Source organism: Eretmochelys imbricata, chromosome 4 (genome assembly GCF_965152235.1).
Source record: "Eretmochelys imbricata isolate rEreImb1 chromosome 4, rEreImb1.hap1, whole genome shotgun sequence".
In the NCBI taxonomy this organism is placed as follows: Eukaryota; Metazoa; Chordata; order Testudines; family Cheloniidae; genus Eretmochelys; species Eretmochelys imbricata.
The window spans coordinates 71158077-71179246 of NC_135575.1; the positions used below are offsets into that span (position 1 = coordinate 71158077).

Here is a 21170-nt window from a genome sequence, read left to right on the forward strand (position 1 = left end):
AGCATAAGCTTTCGTGAGCTACAGCTCGAAGTGAATAAGCTTTCGTGAGCTACAGCTCGAAGTGAATAAGCTTTCGTGAGCTACAGCTCGAAGTGAGCTGTAGCTCACGAAAGCTTATGCTCAAATAAATTGGTTAGTGTCTAAGGTGCCACAAGTATTCCTTTTCTTTTTGCGAATACAGACTAACACGGCTGTTACTCTGAAACCTGTCACTTTTAAAATTATTTCTTCACAAAAATGGCTTCTTAAGTTAAGCTTTAACTCCCACAAGTACTTATTGTGCATCCCACCATCCCTATAAAATTCACTTGATCTTGTCAACATTACAAGGGTCCTCTTTCCACAGACAAACTATTATTGAATGAGTTTTGGAAGATACAATATGGGGCACAAACTGTTTTTTCACAAATATCTGGTACAAATATCTTTTATTTCAACTGGATTCTTCCCTCTGATATATATTTCTGTGGACATTAGAATCTGTTTCCCTACCCCCACCATCTATCTACTCGAGTTCCCAATGTTAGTCATCTACAAAGTACAGGATTTACAGGAATTTTCCATTCATGTTTATGTTTCAGAGGAGTAAAAAGTCAATTGTCATTGCTCAACACGTTATCTGCTCTTTTGTATCACTGATTTTCCCTCCACTCCCTAAATGGCATAAATGTAACTAGAATGTTTTTGCATCATTGTTTTACTTTATATGAAGGAATCTTGTTTTCTACAAGACAGATATTTGTGACGGGGCAAGACCAGATGGCTATAGAAAAGTAGTGGGAGATCGATATATTAGCTCCAGGCTAAACAAATCCCTGGTACCAGGTTAAGTGAAATGGAATCTGCTCCACGTCAATTAAGACACCTGGGGCCAATTAAGAACTTTCCAGAAGGCAGGGAGAATGCTAGGTTGATTGGGACACCTGAAGCCAATCAGGGGCTGGCTGAAACTAGTTAAAAGCCCCCCAGTCAGTCAGGTGGGTGTGCATGTCAGGAGCTGTGGGAGGAAGTTGTGCTATTGGAGAGGCTGAGTAGTACACACCATGTCATGCACAAGGAAGGAGGCCCTGAGGTAAGGGTGAAGTGGAGCCTGAGGAAGTGAGGCCTGCTGTGGGGGAAGTAGCGCACGGAATTGTACATGTCATGTTTCTAAAAGGTCAGCTACCATAGCTGATACTATTAGGGTCCCTGGGCTGGAGCCCAGAGTAGAGGGTGGGCCCGGGCTCCCCCCTCACCTTTGCCCCCTGATTAATCACTGAGACTGGGAGACAACAGAGACTGTGCAAGGAAGGATAACTTCTCCTCACCTCCCTTGCTGGCTCATGATGAAAATGGCTCAGTAGACTGTGACCCTTGTCTCTCGAGAAAGAAGGGTTATGTGGAGGGTCACAGTGAGCCTCTGAGGCTACTGACCAACTCTAGTTCTTATAAGTCTTTCTTAATATGGTAGATTTGATATGTCGGAGATCTGAAATTTCATCCACATAAAGCCACAGTACCCATGCCTATGTGCAGGTGAAAGGCAACGAAGGAGAGAATAGACTTTGGGAGGTGAAATCCACTCATAGGCTGGGCCTATGGTATAGAGCAGTGCTACAATTTCCCAGGCCTCCAGTCTATGGCAATGCTCCCTGTGTGTCACTCTTGTACTATGTGTGTGGAAGTGGGGTGCTGTTTGACTATGTAAATATGGATCCCTTGGCTCACCTTCACTGATCAACTTTGTCTTAATCTGCCGTATGTGAGGCTAGTACAGAGACACTTTTCTTCATGTGCAAGGGCTATGAAAGCCTCTCTATTAGAAGCCCTAACACAGAGCTTATGTAGCATGATGGGTCTTTTGCTAGCATTCTGCATCTAGGTGAATTTCACCCAAAGGATATCTATGCAAAAACAAATATCCCTACTTCCGTGCTTTTCAAGATATGGTACAGAGCTGCTATATTTTTATTCTTCTTAGAAATCTAAATGAGATTCATACAGAACTTTTGAACAGTGGGGGAATAAACAATAAAAATGTCTCCATTAAAGCTTCCACTATTCCACAAACACTGAAGTAAATGTCCATGTTTGGCATGAATAGGAAATAGCATTCTTATATAAATACAACAATAAAATCTTATTGTACTAGCAATTTCCCTTTATATCATATCACATTCCTACTGTAACACTAGTAATCAGTTTTAAATTACAAATGAATATTACTGAGACCACTTCACTACTCTAGTAAAATGAATGTTAATATTATAAAAATTTGTAAAACAATAATTTTTTAAAATTTAACAATAGCAGTCTATATTACTATCATGCAGAAAATGGACTATGAAGCAGTTATAACACCGAAGGAGAAAGAGATTCTTTGTCAAAATTACAGTCCAATATCAAGGCGTAAAAGTTAGAAATGAGGGCACAAACAAACTGCCACAAAAGACCCACATTTTAAAAGTTCAAAATTGTAAATGAGTGAATTAGTAAAGGCAAAAATGTTTTGGTATATATGTAAAGATTTGAAATAGAAATGTGATGTTGAACTTATTTAAAGGAAAATATTTTGCATAAATATGATACAAAGCAAAAATGTGAAAAAACTGACATTTACTGCTAAATTAATTGTCACTGGAAACAGAATTAGATTAATAATAATAAATTGCATTTCTAGAACTCTTTTCACTGTGTCAGCTCATAGTACTTTATCAGCCTTAGAATCATAGAACCATAGAATATCAGGGTTGGAAGGGACCCCAGAAGGTAATCTAGTCCAACCCCCTGCTCGAAGCAGGACCAATTCCCAGTTAAATCATCCCAGCCAGGGCTTTGTCAAGCCTGACCTTAAAAACCTCTAAGGAAGGAGATTCTACCACCTCCCTAGGTAACGCATTCCAGTGTTTCACCACCCTCCTAGTGAAAAAGTTTTTCCTAATATCCAATCTAAACCTCCCCCACTGCAACTTGAGACCATTACTCCTCGTTCTGTCATCTGCTACCATTGAGAACAGTCTAGATCCATCCTCTTTGGAACCCCCTTTCAGGTAGTTGAAAGCAGCTATCAAATCCCCCCTCATTCTTCTCTTCTGCAGACTAAACAATCCCAGTTCCCTCAGCCTCTCCTCATAAGTCATGTGTTCTAGACCCCTAATCATTTTTGTTGCCCTTCGCTGGACTCTCTTCAATTTATACACATCCTTCTTGTAGTGTGGGGCCCAAAACTGGACACAGTACTCCAGATGAGGCCTCACCAATGTCAAATAGAGGGGAACGATCACGTCCCTCGATCTGCTCGCTATGCCCCTACTTATACATCCCAAAATGCCATTGGCCTTCTTGGCAACAAGGGCACACTGCTGACTCATATCCAGCTTCTCATCCACTGTCACCCCTAGGTCCTTAATGGACTAAGCTTCATCATCTCTGTGCAGACAGTGAAACTGTGTCACAGGCAGCACAAGGGTCTGATCCTTTTCCCACTGAAATCAACAGCAAAATGTCCATTGACTTCAGTGTACAGGATCAGGCTTTAAGGGACCTAAGCAAGCCTATGGCACAGACAGGAAAAGAAATCCAGTCTAACTCCCAGTCCTGTGCGTTAGCCACAAGACCATCTACTTCAGATGCTGCTTGGCATTTAATTTCAGTATAAACTGCTTTACTGCTTTCAGTCAATATTGTATTGTATGAGACTTCTTATGGTAATGAACTAAAAACCTGAAATACAGATAGAAAGAAGAACAGTGCAATAAAAAATTGACCAAAACAAGGGCTGATTCAGCTAATAGCGTGTGAAGGATTTCCAATCAGCAAACCTGACTTAATGCTGCTGCTTTTGAAAATGCCCACTCATTTATTGAGCATCTTCTCTCTAAAAAAGAGGACCTCTGAAATGGCAACAGTTTCTCCATCCTGAGAATAAGCACACCTCTCTTAAAGGCATTTGTTGCCAATTTAATACAACTTTTTTTGGGGGGGAAGCCAGTATTTTCTATAATCGATTTATCAGTAATACAACACCACTTATGGCATTCCTATTTTGTGAAATATATTCAGAACTCATGTTAATTCATATGAGTAGATTTATGAATATAAAAACAAGACACATCGTAACGTGAGAGCCTGCTTACTGTAGGGGTTCATTTTTCTGGATTTGAAGTCTTAATCTTGAATATAAAATAAAAATCTAAACATTTTTAGATGGGAATCTAACCTATTCTTATATAAATGGCTTCATTTGGCCACCCCATAGCTAATCATTAATGTTGTCAGGTCTGACTAGTCTAGTGTATATTTTAAGGCATATGGAGTTCATTCCTGAAGTTAATTTTATAGAGAGAATAAAATGTACTGTTTTTCCTTGAAAGGTAATAATGCAAAGTAGTGATTAAGAGGTTATTGCAAGTGTTACTCTCATCCCTCTAATTGTACATTTGTGATTTTGGGAAACTGTTCCACTTTCTCTTTCAATACAAACAGCAGAAAAAATGGTTTATTTGGTATCCACACCTGTATGATGTAGCAGGGTTTTTACTCATATAGTAAGAAGATAGTGCCATGTGTATAAAAACATAACGAGGCTTTCCGGGAATGCTGTTATGCAATTTGTTTAAAAACACTAATTACCTATATTTGTTTTTTAAGTAGCAATGTACACAACAGGACCCACCTTGCTGTTAATCTAACTGTATGTGTGTTCACATCAAGTTTTCCCATCTCCTGTAACCTACATAAACTAACATAATGGTGCTCCTGGAACTTATTTGCTAAAACTGTGATTAATTGAGTGACAATATTCAGCACATTACGGTGTCCCCTTGCTAGGCTTCCTACATTCATATGCTTAATGCCCCTCAACGCTTACAACAGATGAAGGCATTTTCAGTAGGACACTTTGCCTTTTGGCTTCACATTGGCAGAAGAGTACTCTTAAAAAAAAAAAAAATCATGCCGGTGGTAGTAGTTGTCCAGGCTACATATGAATTCCTCCTTACATGACAAATTAATGAAGACTCCTTTTTCTCAGGAAGCCTCTTACAATACAAACTTTAATTGACCTCTTACCAACAATCTTAATGGGGAGTTATTCAAAACATTCCCAAGAGTGAACACTTCTTTCTTGGTGGCTAGTGAACATGGAAACTCTATTCATTATTCATAAGGTCATGGTTGGTCCATAAGAAGAGCACAACCTATATGCACCCATCCAGAGCCCATTCAGCCAGGTAAGTCTGCCATCCCCAGCAGTTGTAAATGTAGTTAATAGGGCAAATCTCATTGACAAGAACACTCCATACCCCTTCTGTAGTCTCTCCTGACACTCAAAATCTCAGGATCTGGTGTCAATGCCAGATTCAGTATGGATCTCATTACAGAGGTGGGAATCCTACGTACATCCCATCTACATGCCCCTCCAGACTCAACAGTGGAATGAATGCAGCCACATCGGATACTAAGTTTCCTGGCTTGGATGGAAACATCTATCCATGATCAAAATATTTGGTCCAGACAGGAAAGAAAATACACCAGCCATTTACAGCTTTGCACAGTAAGACTTTTTGTACATCTAATATTAATTTATTCAGATAGTGAGGCTTCAGTCACTCATATACACAAGACAGGGATGGGAGTAGAAGCAAATGTCTGCCTTATAAGGGAGTGTCACTAGATTAAATGGGTGGAAAAGCACTTGGAGTTAACCAGAATCAGTCATCTCCACTCAGAGTGGCTCAACTTTCAGTATTTCCCCCAAAGGGAGAATAAGCTTCTCTCTACAAGATTTCACATGCCACAGCCTCTGCCTACTTCTAACCATCCTCAGAGATTTCTTCAAATGTTGTTTGTTTACAGAGTACTGAGTATGGCTATCTTGCACCTGTGTTCCTACCCTCCTGTCATTTAGAGTTCCTTTGCCTCAAGTCTAGATTTCTGCAGAGTCTCTATCACTCCAGAAGTTTACTTCATGTCAATATTATAAGCTTTTGACCAATAGTTTTGTCCTGCTATGGAAGGTGGTTATAAACAGGGATACTAAAAATCAATCTGCCACATAAAAACGCAGAATTTGCGCTTTTACAGATTATCTTTAGTTTTTCCATTTTGTGAAAAAATAAGAACATACACAAAGGTGGGGCTCTGGCTGTCAGTTTAAAAATTGTAAATATTTCAATAAAACAGTGTGTTCAACTGATACCTATATATATTGTTACAGAAACTAAAGTTCAGTGTTTCGTTGTAATCGTGGATTTTTCCTTTTTTTTTAAATCAGAAAATTCTGTTTTTTGTTTTTAACCACAGAAAACTAGGATCCCTCATTATAAATATAGAGGTATTCAGTAAAGGAAGTCCAACTAAAAAAATCTTCACAGCATGAGTCACATGAGAGGGGGACCAACCTATATTACAGACTGAGGTAAAGACACTGCAGAAATCCAATATAATTACAACCTCAAAGCTCTTTACAACTCTGTTCCTGTCCTGCCTTACTGCATTACCTCCACCCCAGTCAAAATACCAATGGCCAACATCAACTGCTCAGTTCTCCATTTAAAGGTAGCGTATGTTTACTTATCTATTGTGTGTGTACACACACACAATGTTAAATTATATATATAAAAAAGCAAATGTATTTTAGATTGCACATAATTGTTTCCCTTATCATTTAGATATTGTGTGCTTTCATAGATTGTAAGCCTCTTGAGGTAGGACTACTGTCCTATGTTTGTACAGCTAATAGGGATCCCGATCTGCATTATAGCTATAAAATAAAAGTATCAGTAAATAAATAATAAGCACAAATTTGCTTTTCCTTGCCCACATTTCCCCCTCTCATGCTCTGCATTTATACTGTTTGGTTATTATAATTTGCTTAGGGCCATGACAGCTGCCTTTGATATTCCTTTTTGTGAATGAATTGAAGCATTTAACAAACCCAGCCCAACACCTCCCCCATCCTGTGCTTGGCAGCTGGTATCAGAGAGGTGTCGATCCTAGGTTCTATACTCTATCCAACTCACAAAAGGAAGATTAATCTATTTTGGTACTTTTGAAATATATTAATGCATTCATTTTATTTCCACCTTCCTTCAAACCAGATGTGATTTAGTCAAGTATGTACCCTGATAATCAAATCCAGTCAGATCATCTCCTAATTTCAGAAACTTCCTGGTACATTATTTTTCGCTTAGGAGCTGTGTCTCTGTATACTTACATATTTGGTTTCCTTTTTTAGCTTTTATCCAGATAGCAATAATTGTCAATTTGTGGTTCAAAAATAAATGAAAAATACAGCTCACTTCACTTTAAGTCTTCAATATTCTTTTTCAGTTCTGCATATTATCAACTATCCACATATAACATTTTGTAGAAAATGACAAGGAGACCACACTTAATTGTAGCGGTTAATGTGGCATAAGGCTAGAGAGTGGGGTCACACACATATTCAGAGGTAATTCCCTATAATTAGACCTGTCACATTGATTGAACAATCACCAAAGTACAGAGACATGGTTTCTATAATCTTTAAAATATATTTTTACCTCCTTTTCAAATATGCTAAAAGAAAGAACTATAAAATGATATAGAAGGATTTGGATAGAACTTTGCAATGAAGGGATCTGCAAAGGAGAAGAGATCTGACACTCTGACTCCCAACCCCCACCCCCCATCCAAACAAACACACAAAAAATCCAACAGTGAAGATCTGACAAAAAGTCAGGAGTAAGGCCCCACAGCTTCATCTGTTCAAGACTCCTGACAGCCTAACAAGTCAGCTAGGCTATCTGACGAAGTGCTCTGCCTGATTGGCTGAAGAAGCTTCCTGTACCCAGCCTTGCTTCTGCCTCAGAACCAGCCCGCCTCCTGCCTTCCCTGATTCCTGGTAATCTGGTTCTGACCCTTGGCTAAGATTCCTGGCACCAACTCTGTCGCGACCCTTAGTTCTGGCATTTGGACTCACAGCACTAGGTATGACAAGCCGTCCAACCTAGTTCCCCAACACAAGATGAGTCATAGTATTACAAGAGTGTGGGGAGGCTGGGAATTGTCCAATCATAATAGTATAGACTGGCTTAGTGTTGAGGCTAGACAAGGACCTTATAAATGCCTACATATGCTTAAAAACAAAACAAAAACTAAATAAGCTTTGTAAATAGGCAAAATCTATGCTAGCATTCCAAAATTTGGTGGAATTAAGAAACCAAGGGGCTTGATCCTTTATCTCTGAAGTAAATGAAAGTTTTGCCATTGACCACAATAGGTGCAGATTTGGACCCAAAGTGAACATGGTGCAATGAAAGGAAATAGTCAAATTCATAAGTATAGAAGGGTATGTCTACACTAGAAATGTAAGTCAACCTATATTACGTTGACTAACTGAAGTGTTGCATATCCACACTACCCTTCTTGGGTCAGTGGTGCGTGTCCTCACCAGAAGCACTTCCACCAACCTAAGAAGGGCAGTGTGGGGAGCCGAGAGCCTGGTCCCTGAGCACCCAGCTGTCCCACAGGCTCCAGGAGCCCAGAAACCTGCCTTGTCAATTTCTTGGTTCACCAAGCTGAGAAAGTGACAAGGCTGCCCAGCTCCCAGTGGGGAGGTTGGGGTTGCCAGGGCTTCTTGACCTGGCTCCCAGTTGGTATGGGGTCCATTTTCTCCCAGGAGTATGGTCCAGAAGCCCAGCTTTCCAGAGGAGCAGGGAGCAGTTGGCTTCTGCTGTGAAATTTACAAGACAGTCAGCAGCTGATATAAGGGATGCAGTGTCTACAAAGACACTGCGTTGCCCTAACTACACCGACATACCCCTTACGCCTCCCATACAGGTGGAGTTATGAGGTCGGTGTAGTAGGGCACTTACATCAGCGGGGAGAGGCTGTAGTTAAGACACTGACATAATTAGGTCAACATAAGCTGTCTTATGTCAACCTAACTTTGTAATGTAGTCCAGTCTGAAGAAGTCTGGGCAACATAATTAAGTTGCAACAGACTACAGTCTCAGTGAGGAGAAAAATGCACCTAACAACGGATTGTAAATGTCAGTTAACATGGTACTATTCACAGACTGGAGAGTACAAATGAATCTGTACTGGACACAGAAAAGAGAAGGGATTCAAACAGTCATATACTGCCGTTTAAGACTCATGCAGAAAAACTAGGTCAGCAGTGGGGGTGGGGGGGAGCAAAATGGGTTAAAAGGTAGGAAGGATTTTTAAAAATATATAATGTCAAATTATTCTAGTTCTACAGAACACATTTTTATCTGAATTAAATTCTTATACACAGTTACATGAAATCTATTGAAGAGACACAGAAGGGCTTTAATACAATAGCGTTTTCATCAACTTCTCTACGATTCCACTATTAACTTGCTTAATTCCCCCTGAAGAAAATTCTGCTGTTTATATTTTAAACTCAATTTGGCTGAACAGGAACATGAATTAAATTAAGTCAAAGTAGCTAGTTGCCACAAACTGCACACTACATCACTAAATTAGCGTGCAAGCACAAGCAGTTTGGTGAATTATGTAACATTAACTTTCAGATACTGTTATTAAACTTATGTTTTATTCATGCCAAAAAAGTTGCTCGGATTCATTAATTAAACAATTTGGTAGTCCAGCTATCTACAATGTGATTATATTTCTCACAGTTATATTCTTGAGGATACGTCCTATATTCTTTTGAAAATTGCAGAAGCATGACAAAACACTCCCAACCGTTTCAACATGATTCCTAGATGACACTTTGTTGATCAAAGCACAGATGAGCATTGTTAGTCAATCCCCCTCAATGTTCTCTAACACACACAGTGTATTACTGCTGGAGCGTTATGCACTTTTAACGTAAATGAAATACTAGCAATGATACTCAACGTACTTTCACATTTTTCATGGCTCCTGGCCTTTGGCACTGAAAAGAAATGACACTCACATTTTTACGTACTGCTGATCTGCAGCTGTAAGAAAACCTTGTACTCTGTTTGTCCTCACAATCAGGCAGGAGAGGATTACTTTAAATTCTCACTGCCTTTTCCCTCTACTCAACTGAACATAAATGATCTTTATCCCCTGACAGGGTAAGTCTTTAGGAACAGTTCATTCCAAAGAGTGCTAATTAAAAAACAGTTCCATCTTGTTGAAGCCGCTAACTCATACCTATAATTTATTTTCAGTATTTAGATAATTTTAGTATTAATAGTAGGCTGTGATTGAAAAAATCACTCATCTAGGACAAGTAGGAATTTAGATCAGATGAATGGGCTGGAAAGGAGGCAGGAAGCAGAGGGCAGGAAGTAGACGGCTGCTACTGTTACTTTATTTTAGGCATAGGCGCTGGAAATAAAAGTGATAGGGGTGCTGCTGTTTGGTTCAATAGCTCTCAGCAACCCCACTGCACAAATTTTTCTAGCAACCCTGATTGTAGGGAAGATGGGGGCCAGAGGCAGTTACCATATGCAGAGGTGAAAATGGCCTCCCAGGGTGAAGCCTCTCAGTTGATTCTCCACTTCATACCTACTGCTGGGCAAGCAGGAGGCAGGTAGCCAGGCAGGATCATCTCTCTTCCACCCATGTGGGAGTCTCTGGTCTATACTCAGAAATAGCCCTAAATCAGCAATTGGTTACCAGTGATTGGTATCGCTGAACCATGCAGGGACTTGCACCAATTAAGCTAATTGAGTTTTACCCCTGCTTCAGTATTTTTCACCTGAGCTACCAGGGTGAGTAGATTTGCAGAATTTTTTCAAGCCCTGATAACAGGTACCAAAGCGCAACTAAAAATTAATGTAATTAAAAAAACCCTGATGCCTTATTGTAGTGCAGCAGTTTATACTAGAGACAGTATTTATATAACCCTTAGTGATTTTATTGCAGAAAAAAAGGAGTGGAATAAGTGATGTTTTAGCACAGTTTTGTAATTGGTTGTGTGTGTATGTACATGTATCCATGTTCATTGTGGTTACTTAAATTCATTGCTTAAAATTAACTAATCCACTCTTTTTTTTTAAAATCGTAAGAAAAATGTACTTAATCAGCAGCTAATGTTTACAATGGAGGTAAGAATTCTCTACACAATTTAAAATAGCCCATGAAAGTTAATAAATTAGCTTCAGAAAGTACTGATATAATAATATACACCAAGACCATAAATGCTATTTATTTATTCTTTATAACATTGCCAGAGAAAAATATCTTCAGAAGACCAGTATTCGTATATTCCAGCCAGGAGAAATAGCATTTATACACAAAGAGGTTCTTTAAATGCAGAGGAAAGAAAGACCAAGTCCCAGGCTCTAGCTGTGCTGCATTTGGCACACTTAGGAGGTTTGTGCACAAAGGTGAATTTAAAACCACCTTTGTGCACCCTCCCAACTCTGAGGTCATCCATCTAGCAGCCACTAGAGCAAACTCCTGCTGTTATATAATTTACACCAGTTTCATACAGCCACAATGGGCTGTTCCAGCACTCAGGAATCAGTAGAATCTAGAAGGGGTTGGTCACAAATCTTTTTTTACCAACTGTGCGAGGGGCTCAGAAGCACCACAAAGCAACCAAATGCTCTGCTGACTCAAATTTCACAAAAATACCTTGCACCTGGTTCACAAAGTCATCAATGTCTTCTCATTCAGTTCTCACATACAAGCTCACCTTTTCCATGATGCCCTCTAGTTGTGAGTACGTAACAATACAATTGCTGCTACTTAAGGATAATTTTTTAAAACTAAGTTACTTCCCACCCTGGATTCTTTAGTGCATCTTTGTCTTCTTGACCTTTAGAGTGAAAGCAGTTTGGAGCAAAGACTGTTTTTTTTTTTCTGTGTGTTTTGAGCATGTTGTGTTTAACAAAAATACAAATATCAACAATGGTTTTACACTACAGTTAGCATGGAAAAATATTGTCTTCTACTCTAGCTGTTATTTCAAAACCCACTCTAAGAAAAAAAACCCCTCATTTTTCTTTAGAATAGTCACCATTTAGTGATCACTGTATTCTTCCATGAATTAAATCATATTCCTCTCTAAAAATTGCCTTTACTTACCTCTCTGACCATTTCTGCCTATAATTGTGGGGTTATCTGAAGAGCACGGGCAACGTCCTTCACACTTCACAGAAATCTGTTTTCCTGAGACGCATGCTTGATATTCTAGTTTGCACTGTAATAAGAGAATGATGAGAATTAATGTAAACATATTTTATAATATAAATTCCAGTTCATTGAATATTTTGAAGGAGCTTTTGTTAGTCATTCATCACTTCTTGTTCTTTGTGGTTATAAATGCAAGAAAAATAACTGTACAGTATATAGGTTTCAGAGTAACAGCCATGTTAGTCTCTATTTGCAAAAAGAAAAGGAGTACTTGTGGCACCTTAGAGACTAACACATTTATTTGAGCATACGCTTTCGTGAGCTAGAGCTCACTTCATCGGATGCATTCAGCTCTAGCTCACGAAAGCGTATGCTCAAATAAATGTGTTAGTCTCTAAGGTGCCACAAGTACTCCTTTTCTTTGTACAGTATATATTGTCTTTGCACTTTACAGTTTGAATAAAAGATGGAACCAAGCTGTAATGTTCTGTCCTCTAATTTCAGGTGGCAGTTATTTTAAGCTCTCTACTAATAATGCATTTGTTTAATTACATAGATTCAGTGATATGTACATACTCCACCTTCATGTACAACACTGACGCTGTGAAGACACTAAATATGGCCAGGCTGTGAATCACTGAAATATAGCTACACAGGAAAGTAAAGGGAAATAAGCCCCTTCCTCTTTTGTGCAGCCATATTAGGGCTCACTAAATCATAGTTCCAGGCAAGGAAGACTAGATTAAGAGTGCCACTGATACTGTAAAAATGGTGCCTGTGCAGATTTTCTGTTATTTGTCTTACATCCTGCAACATCCAGTCACAGGTATGACAATTCCCTACGTTATGTCAAGGTTCTGAAGATACAGTAAACTATTGATATCAAATCAGTAGATTCATTTAAAGTTCTGTAATGATAGTAGTCTTTTCTTCTGTTCTGCTTCATGGCATAGAGAATAATACATGTGGGTTCTCAGACTATATTGATTCTACGTGTTCTGTATATGTTAACGATCAATAAGATAGCAAGGACAGAAACAGGAATCTATTTATAGTGTTTAACAATTCATACCTTTCTATTATTAAAACAATAACCTACTCAAAATAAAGCCAGTATGTCGTAGACAATACAATTTAATGTATTCCACATAGAGCCCAATTGAAACTGTCACTATCTTCTATGATATAAAACTAAGTTGAAGGCTGCTTAGTTCTGATTAGTACACAATGTGTGTAAAACATGCACAAGGATTATGGACAATACTTAACAATACTAAAACAAAAACCAGAAATATAATTTCAAAAAATGAAAGTAACATGGACAATACATACAGGTGGATAAAAATAAAATTATGATCATTATTGTTCTAATCAAAAAGTTAAATTCGTCTATATAGCTAGAAAAAAATAGGGCCACATTGATCCCATGAACCTCTTCAAACAAAGGTCCGTTCTTGATTTTGGCCTGTAGGATGGTTTGATATTAGGAACAAATCTGTAGTCACCTAGTAAGGAGCTTTTGTGGGATGAAAGGAGGAAAAAAAAAAAGATGATAGAGAGTATCATCCAGTAGATGATGGAAGCCCTCCAGTAGAAGGATGGAAGACTTCCCTCTGCTCAGTCACGTGAAGGAGATACAACCCCAACGTTTTTTATTTCAGAGGCAAAGAAAAACATAAGAGGAATTTTCTGAAGCATCATCCAAAGTCAGAGAAAGTCACCAGATGTCTATTCTCATACTCCCTGATTCATCTTCTATTTGTTTTAGTTTCATCTGAACCACACTACATTACCCCAGTGGCTAGGTTCTCTAGCAATCTCTATAATGACTGCTGACACTGCTTAGAAAGGGCTTTGACTTTCTCTTGCTAACTTCCTTTAAGGTAAGGGGCAGGAAGATGGCAACTTGGGGGAGCACAGATATTTGTTTGAATGTGGGCTTGTGGGAACAGCAGCAGCTTAGGTTGTAAACTTGGTCTGTTATTTCCAGACACAAAAGTATTCAAACTTACCCTCATCTCAGGTTGATTTTAGAATCTATAAGCATGGGAATAGTCACATTTGTTCTACAATTATTACAATGTACGTATGTTATTTTGATATGAGTTCTGTATTTATCATTCTTGTTACAATGTTAAAAACACTATAAACGAAAAAGCATATGTTTTTCTAACATTCTGCCAAGTTCTACTCCAGAGGCAAGCTGCTTTTAACCTAAGGTAAATTTATCCCTGTTCTCTCTCTCTCTCTTCAAAAGCAGGGATCCAGAGGGGAACACTGAGAAGAGAACCCCAGACAGTGGCCACTACTAATCCAGTGGATGCAGCCCAGAGGAACTCCGCCCAGAGATATGACTTCAGCAGGGATCTGAAGTAGGCAATCACAGAGCACCCTGTCCAGCTTCGTCCTCTTGGTATGGTGGATGGCCACCTTGGCCAGTGCCAGAAGGTCTCACAACTTCATGAGGCCACAGATAGGGTGTACATAAATCAGGAGGTGCAGGGAAAAGTGCAGACAGAACTGGAGGAGGTTTTAAAGGACCTGTAAGAGGGGCTGCAACCTGGTGCACTCAATATAAATGTATGCCAGGGTCCCTCTCTTGCCACAAAAGTGTTGAGGCTGCTCCAGGTACATGCCTGTGCTCACAGCTCCATGAAGGAACTGCCAGCTAATATCCCCAGTAGTCCACAGGACCCCAGTGGAATATAGACTAGCCTAGGCCCAAGATTCAGACTTGTCTGTACAAAGTGCAAGCTGGTCTCCATATTGGAAGAGAAGATTGAAGGTCTGGAGCAACAGATAACGACCCTGCGTTGCATACGAGAAACTGAGGATTTTCTGGACAAAAGTCAGGATATGCTTCTACGGGCACAAGGCTCTAAAGATTTAGAGCTGGTTGCACAGCGGAGCCAAGAGGCCAGTGAAGAAGCTTGGCAACATGTGACCTCCAGAAGAAGAAGGGGGAATGTCCGGGTTCCAGCAACGCGGACACAGGTAACTAACTGCTTTCATGTTCTCTCCACAGGTACCTTTGCGGAGAGTGGACCAGATGATATGTCTGGGGGGAGAAAGCAGAAGGAGACTCCGCTGGTTGGAAGGCATGAGATGCACTGTCCTGAGATGGGGGTTCCACGACCACCACTCCCAAGTCAAGGAGGTGGGTGGTGGTGGTCGGGGACTCTCTCCTCCAGGGGACTGAGTCATCTATCTGCCGCCCTGACCGGGAAAACCGAGAAGTCTGCTGCTTGCCAGGGGCTAAGATTCGCGATGTGACGGAGAGACTGCCGAGACTCATCAAGCCCTCAGATCGCTACCCCTTCCTGCTTCTCCACTTGGGCACCAATGATACTGCCAAGAATGACCTTGAGCGGATCACTGCGGACTACGTGGCTCTGGGAAGAAGGATAAAGGAGTTTGAGGAGCAAGTGGTGTTCTCGTCCATCCTCCCCCTGGATGGAAAAGGCCGGGACAGGGACCGTCGAATCGTGGAAGTCAACGATTGGCTACGCAGGTGGTGTCGGAGAGAAGGCTTTGGATTCTTTGACCATGGGATGGTGTTCCATGAAGGAGTGCTGGGCAGAGACGGGCTCCATCTTATGAAGAGAGGGAAGAGCATCTTTGCGAGCAGGCTAGCTAACCTAGTGAGGGGGGCTTAAACTAGGTTCACCGGGGGAAGGAGACCAAAGCCCTGAGGTAAGTGGGAAAGCGGGATACCGGAAGGAAGCACAGGCAGGAACGTCTGTGAGGGGAGGGCTCCTGCCTCATACTGAGAATGAGGGGCGATCAGCAGGTTATCTCAAGTGCTTATATACGAATGCACAAAGCCTTGGAAACAAGCAGGGAGAACTGGAGGTCCTGGTGATGTCAAGGAATTATGACGTGATTGGAAGAACAGAGACTTGGTGGGATAACTCACATGACTAGAGTACTGTCATGGATGGTTATAAACTGTTCAGGAAGGACAGGCAGGGCAGAAAAGGTTGGGGAGTAGCACTGTACGTAAGGGAGCAGTATGACTGCTCAGAGCTCTGGTATGAAACTGCAGAAAAACCTGAGTGTCTCTGGATTAAGTTTAGAAGTGTGAGCAACAAGAGTGATGTAGTGTGGGAGTCTGCTACAGACCACCGGACCAGGTGGATGAGGTGGATGAGGCTTTCTTCCAGCAACTCGCAGAAGCTACTAGATCGCACACCCTGGTTCTCATGGGAGACTTTAATTTTCCTGATATCTGCTGGGAGAGCAATACAGCGGTGCATAGACAATCCAGGAAGTTTTTGGAAAGCGTAGGGGACAATTTCCTGGTGCAAGTGCTAGCGGAGCCAACTGGGGGGGAGCTTTTCTTGACCTGCTGCTCACAAACAGGGAAGAATTAGTGGGGGAAGCAAAAGTGGATGGGAATCTGGGAGGCAGTGACCATGAGTTGGTTGAGTTCAGGAGCCTGACACAGGGAAGAAAGGTAAGCAGCAGGATACGGACCCTGGACTTCAGGAAAACAGACTTAGACTCCCTTAGGGAACGGATGGGTAGGATCCCCTGGGGGACTAACATGAAGGGGAAAGGAGTCCAGGAGAGCTGGCTGTATTTCAAGGAATCCCTGTTGAGGTTACAGGGACAAACCATCCTGATGAGTTGAAAGAATAGTAAATATGGCAGGTGACCAGCTTGGCTTAACGGTGAAATCCTAGCGGATCTTAAACATAAAAAAGAAGCTTACAAGAAGTGGAAGGTTGGACACATGACTATGGAAGAGTATAAAAATATTGCTCGGGCATGTAGGAACGAAATCAGGAGGGCCAAATCGTACCTGGAGCTGCAGCTAGCAAGAGATGTCAAGAGTAACAAGAAGGGTTTCTTCAGGTATGTTGGCAACAAGAAGAAAGCCAAGGAAAGTGTGGGCCCCTTACTGAATGAGGGAGGCAACCTAGTGACAGAGGATGTGGAAAAAGCTAATGTGCTCATTGCTTTTTTTGACTCTGTCTTCACTAACAAGGACAGCTCCCAGACTGCTGCGCTGGGCATCACAACATGGGGAGTAGATGGCCAGCCCTCTGTGGAGAAAGAGGTGGTTAGGGACTATTTAGAAAAGCTGGATGTGCACAAGTCCATGGGGCCTGAGGAGTTGCATCCGAGAGTGCTAAAGGAATTGGTGGCTGTGATTGCAGAGCCATTGGCCATTATCTTTGAAAACTCATGGCGAACGGGGGAAGTCCCAGATGATTGGAAAAAGGCTAATGTAGGGCCAATCTTTAAAAAAAGGGAAGGAGGAGGATCCTGGGAACTACAGGCCAGTCAGCCTCACCTCAGTCCCTGGAAAAATCATGGAGCAGGTCCTCAAGGAATCAATCCTGAAGCACTTACATGAGAGGAAAGTGATCAGGAACAGTCAGCATGGATTCACCAAGGGAAGGTCATGCCTGACTAATCTAATCGCCTTCTATGATGAGATTACTGGTTCTGCGGATGAAGGGAAAGCAGTGGATGTATTGTTTCTTGACTTTAACAAAGCTTTTGACATGGTCTCCCACAGTATTCTTGTCAGCGAGTTAAAGAAGTATGGGCTGAATGAATGCACTATAAGGTGGGTAGAAAGTTGGCTAGATTGTCGGGCTCAACGGGTAGTGATCAATGGCTCCATGTCTAGTTGGCAGCCGGTGTCAAGTGGAGTGCCCCAGGGGTCAGTCCTGGGGCCGGTTTTGTTCAATATCTTCATAAATGATCTGGAGGATGGTGTGGATTGCACTCTCAGCAAATTTGCGGATGATACTAAACTGGGAGGAGTGGTAGATACGCTGGAGGGCAGGGATAGGATACAGAGAGACCTAGACAAATTGGAGGATTGGGCCAAAAGAAATCTGATGAGGTTCAATAAGGATAAGTGCAGGGTCCTGCACTTAGGACAGAAGAACCCAATGCACAGCTACAGACTAGGGACCGAATGGCTAGGCAGCAGTTCTGCGGAAAAGGACCTAAGGGTGACAGTGGACGAGAAGCTGGATATGAGTCAGCAGTGTGCCCTTGTTGCCAAGAAGGCCAATGGCATTTTGGGATGTATAAGTAGGGGCATGGCGAGCAGATCGAGGGACGTGATCGTTCCCCTCTATTCGACATTGGTGAGGCCTCATCTGGAGTACTGTGTCCAGTTTTGGGCCCCACACTACAAGAAGGATGTGGATAAATTGGAGAGAGTCCAGCGAAGGGCAACAAAAATGATTAGGGGTCTGGAACACATGACTTATGAGGAGAGGCTGAGGGAACTGGGATTGTTTAGTCTGCAGAAGAGAAGAATGAGGGGGGATTTGATAGCTGCTTTCAACTACCTGAGAGGTGGTTCCAGAGAGGATGGTTCTAGACTATTCCCAGTGGTAAAAGAGGACAGGACAAGGAGTAATGGTCTCAAGTTGCAGTGGGGGAGGTTTAGGTTGGATATTAGGAAAAAGTTTTTTCACTAGGAGGGTGGTGAAACACTGGAATGCGTTACCTAGGGAAGTGGTAGAATCTCCTTCCTTAGAAGTTTTTAAGGTCAGGCTTGACAAAGCCCTGGCTGGGACGATTTAATTGGGGATTGGTCCTGCTTTGAGCAGGGGGTTGGACTAGATGACCTCCTGAGGTCCCTTCCAACCCTGATATTCTATGATTCTATGATTCCCCACCCTCCTTGGGGGGTAAGAGGTCCTGCCACTTGGTGTCGGGGCAGGATATGAGGGTTTGGAATGATAGTAGTGAATGAGGCAGGAGATTACAAGAAGAGAAAGCATGGTCTCATGATGAGTAAGGCAGCTGAATAATTCCCTGGATAATTGGATTCTATTCCTGCCACAGAGTTCCTAAGTGATGCTGGGCAAGTAATGCCAAACTTTTCATAGGGGGTTACTAATTGTGTGTTCTCCATTTTTTGGTGCCTGCCTTAAGACCTTCCAGTCTGATTTGCAGAAATTCTGAGCTGTCATAACTGTGACTGAAGTCAATGGGAGCTGTGATGTGAACTTTTAGATTCACCATGTAGACCTACATCACTTCATCTCACTAAACACCTGATTGCAGAAGTAGGTTGTCATCCCCTATCTGGATCAGCACTTGACAGGGATGAGACACACTTTTGTTTGTGGATTTCACAGCTATTTGCTGACAGCAGAGGAATCAAATCTCAGGGTCCATCTAGTTTTGGGAGGGGAGTGTGCTGTAGTTGGCACAGGCTCTTCTACCCATTCCCTCACCTACTTGACTGCTTCTTCCCCATCCCTTCCAACCTGTCCCTTCCGCTCCCTGGCATGTCATCCCAGTCCCATACTCCTCTTCTAGCCAGTCCCAGTTACCACTCCTCAGGCCTCTCATTGCAGTTCCAGTCTTCTTGCCTAGCCGATCCTAGTCTCCCCCTCCCCGACTATGTTCCAGTCCCAATCTCTGCCCCACAATTCCTGATCCCATTCACCTTGCATAGCCATTCCTACTCTCCTACCCCTCCCAGCTCTTCATCCAATTGCTCTATCTCCTCCCACTGACCTCACTCCCACCCTCCATTCTGCAACCCCACTGCCTCCCAGTCTTCCTCTCCAGGCTTTTCATCCAAACTCAGTGTCCTCCCCACTTCCTCCATGGCTCCTTATCCTAGCATCTTTTCCCCTTTCCACATTTATCTACCTGGATCCCAATCCCATTCTCCATATCTACCAAGTATCTTTCCCCACAGCCTGCAGTCTCAGCCCGCCCCAGGCTCCTTGTTCCATTCAGCTCTCCTCATCAGCTCTGGCTCTGATCTCCTCTGCATTTGAATCAGGCAGCTTCCTCCTCCATTCTACCCCAAGTAGGGTGTGTGTGCCACTGAGAACACCCGAAATGCAGGCACTCTGCACTCAAGTGCCAGTGCCTGGACCTGGCATGATCCCCAGAGAACCAGAATGGCAATTGTAGGTGAAGTCCTGCTCAGCCCAGGACTGGAGCATGATCAGTGTGTACAGAATCTTTGGAGATTTTTAGCTTCAAGGGTCTAGCAGGTCTCTAATCAGTATATGCAAACTGCAGTTTTTTCAAAAGCTTATTTCTTGGCCAGTTTTGAGTAGATCACATGGCAAAAGGCAAATCACTGATGCAAAGGCCCCATTCCCAGTCAAGTTTCAAGTCCCTGCTCCAAAGCACAGGGGCATTAGAGAATTTCAAAGAAAAGTTCACCAGAATTTAACACAGGAAAAACATATATATTTTCCCTAGCCTTATTCTCAGAAATTGCTAGATGATTTTGGCTGAAATTTTCCAAAACAATTCTGCCTGAGTCAAACCCTGCAATGGAAAATTTCAGTCTGAATGGTTAAAGGTTAGCAAACTAATGAGCAACTGAAAACAAGGTCTCTAAATGAGAAGCATCAAGTAACCTCAATAATGAATGGTGCTATCAGCCCCACCTATAAAGTAAGATTTGTAAAGTGCTCTGCTATTCTTTGCAAAGAAAGTTAGACTCAATTACAGACAAAAACACAAAGTTATTTAAGTTGCAAAGTCAAGCACTCAAAAGATAAGAAATGCCAGAATTAAAGTTGCCCACACAATGTTAATTCTGTCCCTGTGTATATGCATTATGATGCAGTCTGATTACAGTATCATATACTATTTTTTCTACACAACTGCTTCTTCATCTAGTGCACAGTATGGACTGTGAATCTGATGTGAATTGAAATCTTATTGAAATTTCACTGAGGCAAACAAGAACTCTTTCTAGAACATTAATATTAGTACATTAATGAGATACTTTTTAGACAACTCATAACTAGTAATTACATCACTGAAAATTTTTTTCATGTTTGAAAGGTAGCCGTCATCTTTAATTGTAACTTATCTAGGTAATGAAACTTCTTTACAGGCCAGTAATTTATTATGTGGGAATTTATTTTAAAATTAAACAGCACACTCTTAATAAGAAAATGCACTCGTGAGTAATTCAATTCAGCTGATACTTACTAGTGCATATGTTTCAAGTGTTAAATTGGATTACATATGTCTGTATAGCAGAATTATTTGTCAAAGTGAATAATCTTTAGTCAGAATTACTGACCACTCATGTAGATTATGAATCTAACACTTGTCAGTGACAAAACAGGGGCAGAGGGAAGGGT

At 41.5% G+C, this 21170-nt stretch overlaps 1 protein-coding gene across 1 annotated transcript in view; it reads right to left on the minus strand.

Moving 5' to 3' along the window:
* The window catches only part of SPOCK3 (SPARC (osteonectin), cwcv and kazal like domains proteoglycan 3), a 391822-nt gene that overhangs the window by 82832 nt on the left and 287820 nt on the right, over nucleotides 1-21170 (minus strand). Inside the window, exon 7 of the mRNA XM_077814507.1 lies at nucleotides 12019-12133. Coding sequence (XP_077670633.1) covers nucleotides 12019-12133 — 115 coding nt within the window. The remainder of the gene's footprint in view (nucleotides 1-12018; nucleotides 12134-21170) is intronic.